This window comes from Anneissia japonica, unplaced genomic scaffold (assembly GCF_011630105.1).
Source record: "Anneissia japonica isolate Jap-2015-1 unplaced genomic scaffold, ASM1163010v1 scaffold284824_len513422_cov204, whole genome shotgun sequence".
NCBI lineage: Eukaryota > Metazoa > Echinodermata > Crinoidea > Comatulida > Comatulidae > Anneissia > Anneissia japonica.
Genome location: NW_022732066.1, coordinates 319,990 through 326,763, shown reverse-complemented (window position 1 = coordinate 326,763; position 6,774 = coordinate 319,990). Strand labels below are relative to the sequence as shown.

General features: G+C 36.1%; 1 protein-coding gene across 2 annotated transcripts; it reads left to right on the top strand.

Moving 5' to 3' along the window:
- Positions 1 to 775: 775 nt before the first annotated feature.
- On the top strand, positions 776 to 3,977 carry LOC117115549. Of its 2 annotated transcripts, none has more exons than XM_033259394.1 (4): positions 776 to 964; positions 1,954 to 2,018; positions 2,665 to 2,780; positions 3,140 to 3,977. In XM_033259394.1, exons 2-4 carry the CDS (start codon positions 1,970 to 1,972, stop codon positions 3,644 to 3,646), a joined length of 672 nt encoding a protein of 223 aa, XP_033115285.1. In that variant the 5' UTR covers positions 776 to 964; positions 1,954 to 1,969; the 3' UTR covers positions 3,647 to 3,977. The 2 variants fall into 2 exon arrangements, with proteins under 2 accessions (XP_033115285.1, XP_033115286.1); XM_033259395.1 differs by lacking the exon at positions 776 to 964 and adding an exon at positions 981 to 1,113.
- Positions 3,978 to 6,774: the final 2,797 nt, after the last annotated feature.

The following is a 6,774-nucleotide window of genomic DNA, read 5'->3' as shown; positions in this document are numbered from 1 at the left end:
TTATTATTATTATTATTATTATTATTATTATTTAGTATTATTATTATTATTATTCGAAAAAAAGTAATGTTTAAACTTTTATTACATTATTATTATTATTAATTATTATTATTATTATTATTATTATTATTATTATTATTATTATTATTATTATTATTATTATTTAAAGAATCATTCTGTGAAGCCCAGTCGAACTATAATTTAGAAAGACCTTTGTAAATTAAAATCAAATTACCTTTTAAATAAATAAAAATAATAATTTTGTTTATAATGTTAAAGCAGGTAAGATAGGAATACTGGTAAAGAATATGGTAAAAAAATGGATTGTACAATACATGCTAAAATTTGATGGATGTAGATATTGCTTATTCGTGTCGTATTGACTTATTTTAGTGATTAACATGGTCAGGAGTTTATAATATTTTTATTCCAGTATTTAGTGAACATATACGTGTTTGTATCAGCCGCGAATACTGAAAGTGGTATGTTCCACTTACAATACTCCGCTGTCCCTTTCGCTGTACACTATACTAACGTAATTTGAATAATGAAGTTTCACATGTTACTTTTGTACCGTGACTATCCTCGTGCAATATTTTGTAGATTCGTAAAATTGTTTTTTTATGAATAGGAGCTCAAAATATGCCAGTAATAATAAGACATTTACAATAATGGTGCTACGATAATCTTCCAGAGCTGTGCACGCGTCTGGACGGCAAATCGTCAAAAACATAAGGCCTTATTTAATTTATAATATATGTGGAGCAGGCAGATACAAAGACGAAAGAGAAGTTCTTATCTGAGTGCCCAAATCCTCCTATTGGTGGGCTGTCTTACGTGAACATGCATTAACATATTAACCACCTAAATTTTAATTTTTCTCTGGCTTGGCGCGATCTGATGAAATTCCGTCACGTTGTCTATCATAATCTTCGCCTATCCGTTCTTGCCTTCCACGTAAGCTGTAAGTTAACCTATATAGGCCTAAATGTGTTCATCATAAGGTTTACTATTTTAGATTAAACTCGATTTGTGTAATATTCTTTCGTGATCAAGTTTGAAAAAGCGAGAATTTTTAAGCCTTCAGTATCTGAACATGCAAAAATAAATAAGGTGCGTTGAAATTCCACCTGTAGGCCAAATTCTACCATTAAATCGTAGTATTTGTCGCTGATTATGATATAGGATAATAGGTAATTTATGGATCATGACAATTCGTAATAGTCTATAGGTCCTTGAGTAGACCCTTGCGACGCCCATGAGGGGAGGAGTGTCAAAGAGAGGGGAGCATAGCTGCTCCCGTAGGTAGAAGTTAATAATTTTGTTGAGGAACACTGCTTTGAAAAAGCATTTTTACCATCTGATGAGAGTGCCATTTCCGAGCGTGGGGTCTATTCTTGAAATCACACCTTATCCCCAACCATGGTGGGCATGAGGTGAGTGTGGACTACCTATACTCCCTCCCCCTCCCCAGTCCAAAAAATGTATGGACCCGGCCTTGCCCTTGTCAGTATTTAGCTGCATTCACATCGGATCCGAACCGAAATCTGGATAGCGTTCCTATTTTAACATCTCAACATTTTCTAATCGGTTTGGTCGGCTTTCCACAGCTTAAATATGCCACCCAGATGTCTAGATAATAATCTCGTCATGTCGACATGATGGATGTAGACATGATGAGATCCAAGATGTTCTCATCTGAGCATCTGGGTGTGCAATGAGGGACGGGGATGGGAAGCGTCTTGTCAGGAAAAAAAAAAAAAAAAAAAAGCACTTCGTAGGGGAGAAAAAGAAAATTTTTACAGAATCAAATTGTGGAAGTTTCCAGTGGTCTTGTCCCTCCTTCCTTTGAAAACATGTTCACACTGCGTTCACACTGTGTATGTGTGTCTATTTTGCTATGCCAGATATAGATTCGTTTAATGTTCACCATGGTGCTTGGTTAATTTTCAGGCTGTTGTACCCTATTATGGACTATGAAACTCTGTTCTTGGTTGTGGCCACGATGTATTTTTTCCGTAAGTTTTAATTACTTTAGTAGGTGTCCACTTTCCATTAAATCACAACACATGATTCCTGAAAATGCCATGCTCACATAGGCCTACTACATAATGAATACCGTAAATGCTCGAATAAGTGCCACATCAAACGTGATTTTTTTTTTTTCGCTAAGCGCCACTCTCGAATAAGCTCGGCGGCGCTTAATCGAGAGTATAATATTCTGTATCTTTTGTGTGTAATGTAATGAAACACTTTGAGAAACAGGGTTTTTAATACAATGTATACAGTGTTAAACCATAGAGAAAATAGAATAGAGATAGGTAACATGGGCCGGGGAAGGAAAGCGCCACACTGAATTCTAAAAAAAAAAAAAAAGCATTTACGCTATCGCCACCACGATACGATAAAAGCACGTAAAGATCCTGCAATAGATTTATACCGACAAAGATCAATCACAGGATCGTGTGGTTTTAAATTGCGTGTCCGCTCCTGCATATGGGCTCTAAAATTTAAATTAATGCAATGACAATATTACTATGTATTGTTTTTTGAATGTCGAAGAAATACAAGTTAGCCCATGATGTAGTAATAATATAAGTATGGCGGGAGATATTCAGGATTTTGTTATATCAATAAACAACTTTCATTGTTGTTTGTTTTCAGAAGTTGGCGATACATTTATGTGCTACGAATGTAACCCGGGTACAGGTCCATCCTGCGGACAAATTCTAGATGATAGCGATAATATTCTACAGACTAATTGCTCAGGGAAATGCATGGTAAGAAACTTATTACATTTGACAAATTATATGAAAATAAAAACAAACATACATGAATTAAACGTATGTAAAGTACGGTTCAACATTTAGCTATCAAACGCTCAAAGAATTTCATCTGGTAGTAGGAAATGTATCAATTTTGTGGAATTATGGAGAAAATAGATTATTTCCTCCATGGCTGAACCAAAAAGGTAGGGCGTTCAACAAAACAGGTAATTTTCCTATTACAGATTCATAATGTGACGGTTAGGTTTTATTCTTGTTTCCCGGATAGTCCGTCCAGTGTAATATATCATTGGCCGTCTGTGACTATGTATGTAGCTTGATTATGAACCCTCAATTTTTCCATATACTTGCAGCTGTCGAAAACCACCATACCGATAGGAGACACTGCCATAGATGTATATAAAAGATCTTGTGAAGATTATTGCATTGACACATGTATGGATATTCCCGACATGACGCCAGGCATTACCGTATGTGCAAAATGCTGCACAACTGACCTCTGCAATAGCAACTATGTTAACACTGCATCGACGACAGGCATCACTGTACGTCAGCCAGATGGCAGCACACGCCAGCCAGAAGGCAGCACACAGCCAGAAGGCAGCACACAGCCAGCAGTCAGCACACGGCCAGCAGTCAGCACACGGCCAGCAGGCAGCACACGGCCAGCAGGCAGCACACAATCGAAAGGTGGCATACAAGAAAGTGACATACAGGAGGTTGGCGCACAACTAAACCCAGATCAAGTTCCCACAGCACACCGCCCGGTTCATGATTTGGCAACAAAGTCTAGCGCTATTAGAATTGATGTAAATTGTGTGACTGCTTTCATCACAGGTGTTCTAATTTTAGGAATCTAAATATCTTTCTTAAATTTTTAAAGTTGATCAAATATTTTTGTTTTCAACTTGCTATATTTTTGTGAATGTTATTAGAATACGAATAATGTAGGCCTTTATTATTAGGGATTTAATCTAACATAAAAGCGAAACAGGTTAGATTTTAACGTTTGCTTGGAAGGATACTGAAGGTACAGGCGTCAGACCTTATAAATGTGTAATTGTAGTAGGCCTATCTATAATAAATATATTGTAAAAAATGTGAACTTTATTAATTCTCTTGTTTAGAAAATTTCTTAATTATATTATATGACTATGAATTGTATTTCAAGTCATGCAAGAAACAAAGGCATCAAACGGTCAATCTGACTGCTGATTTTTATGCGCTGACAGTAGTTTCCATGAAATATACATTTTCTAATTCTATACATTATTTCATGTCATCATCTTCATCTTCCGTTACTATGCATACCCTCGGTTGAATATACTCGCAGTGTGTTTGTACAATACTCATATGTGTCGCGGTCAAAAGGGAAAGAAAAGTAAATACATTAATTAAAAACATTACACAAGAAATCAACCTTGAAGTGGTTAGTCAGATTAAGGAATGATATGAAAAGACACAAACGCACTAATATACAAATAATTTCGTGCGAGTCAACACCTGACTTTATTTCTAATCTGTATGGTACCAGCCCAGCCCAGAGAGAAAGCACAATCAGAAGGAAAAGGAAAGGGCAGCCTTCCTCTTTGAGAGACAAAGAAATTTGGATTTGTCATCGATAATTAAAAAAAAAAAAAAATGCCGAATGATGTCATTCTTCTACCTAGGTATATCTTTGCTTTGTCCAACTTTAAAGAAGATCCAAATAAGTAAGAACAGCCCAGAACCAAAAATGATGCCAGTGGCGTATCTAGAAGTCTTGAAATGGGGGTGCTGATGGGGAGGGCGGCTCGATTATCAGTTAAGGGGCGCGAATTAGCAAAGTATGGTGATTTTAGGTGATTTTTAACTACTTGACCGAGATTTTGGGGAGGGGGGCGAGTAATTTGGGGGCGTTCCTTCCCCTAGATACGCCACTGAATGATGCCCTCAATTTAGCATTTATTAAGGCCTATTTAGATGTACATGTGGATACATAATTATGCTGTTTTTAGTGTAGGTAGGATTTCTGTATAGAGCCACAATGTATTGTTAAATTAACATCCACTGCTATACCAAAAGCTTGTTCATTTTAGGCAAGTCCTTCAAATTGTGATAACATTCTGAAACTTGGCACAGTTATTCATTGGGGTATCAAAAACATGGAAGGGTTGCCCAAAATTTGAGTAGGGGAAAGCGGCTATCTTGGATTTCAAAATTGATGGCGGACACCAAATTTCCACTTTTTAGGTATATCTCAGCGAAAAAGGCACCTAGTGTTCTGATTTTAGGTGCAAAGTATATGGTATATATTACAAACACACTAGTATAACTTGCATTTTGATTGCATGGCGGCCATTTTGAATTCCAAGATGGCTGCCATTAAAATGGTGGACCTTAAAGTTTTGTTTAGCTGTATTTTAGCTAAAGAGGCACCTAGAATTCTTAATTTTGGGCTTGAAGTATATGTAATTTGGGTCAACAAACATGTTTGTACAAACCAGGAGAAAATTCCTGTTGATGCCTATTACAATTTCAACAGGTGTTGACAGGTACTAAGGCCCCATAAAAAAATTATTAGTTTATCACACCCTATCAAAGAATGAAAACCGATGAGGGAGGGAGGTTTTTTTTTTTACTAACCCCGCCCCCATTTTACCGATGATCACAAGTAAATCAATGGTTAGAGAGACATATATAAAAAGTCATAAGAATGGAATCAAATTTATATTTAAAAATATGTTTTTGTTGTACCATTTTGCAAGAAATCCTGAGCTTTTCAAGTGAAAAAAGATGGAAAAATGACCGTTTGAAATAAAAATATATTTTGATTGTAAAAAAAAAAAAATCAGATTTTCCCCAAAAGTGATGAGGGAGCGGGTGATAAACTAATAATTTTTTTATGGGCCTAACATGTACCTGTTACATGTAACAAGAATGAACAGGCAAATCAACAGATACCTATTAAAACCTGTTAAATATGCGTTAGGCTGAATGAACAGGCAATTAACTAGTTACCAACAGGAGACAACAGGTACCTGTTACATAACAGTCACATAACAAGATAATGAATAACTAAAAAAGTTCAACAGGTAACATTTGACCAGTCAAAACGCAGTATCAACAGGTTTCCTGACGATTGCCTGGTAACTTGTCCTAATGCGCCATTTTTGCACAGTGGAGTGAGCAAGCAGGCTTCTTACACTAGCAGATGTTTCTGCATCTCTCTTTGCTCATAAAAGTAAGTATTTGTAATCAATTTAGTGATTAAGTTCCTAAACTATATGTACAATAATTAACCAGGCCCTTTTCTAGATATTTTTGTCTGTAGGGTATCACTAAAGTCCATTGAAAAGTTCAAAATAAGAAAATAAGTTTTTTTTTTTTTTTTAATTTTTTTTTTTTTTTTTTTTTTTTTTTTTGTCATTGGATACTCGTATTACATTTTCTTATCTTGTTCAATAGGTCAAACACCGGTAATGACTGTTGACCAGCTGCTATACATTATGCTTTGGCAAAGCAGATTCAGTGGACAAAGCTAGAACACATTGATCATGACCGGGGCGGATATGGGTTCACATTTAGGGGGGGGGGTGTCAGACTTTTTTTTCACAAAAACCCTAAAAAGAAAGGGGGGTGGGGGTCCTTCCCCGGGAAAATTTTGATTCTTATATGGCGGGAAATGAGCTTTCCAGACTTGTGAGGTGTCTTTTAATGACTTTTAAGTTCTTCAAAATTCAAGGTTTTCCTCTCTTGAAAACGGTCAGGTAAACTTTCTCATTCTTATTACAGTAAATAGACCTATTTATGTGTGTATAATACGTACATTAAGAAAAAAATGAGTTGCTTACGTTTTTTTTTTCACGAATGGATAAACCCCAAAGAGGAAGGCGGCCTGGGGGTCCTCCCTCGGGAAAATTTTGATTATTAGATGGCGGGAAATGGGCTTTCCAGACTTCTGAGGTGTCTTTTAATGACTTTTAAGTTCTTCAAAATTCAAGGTTTT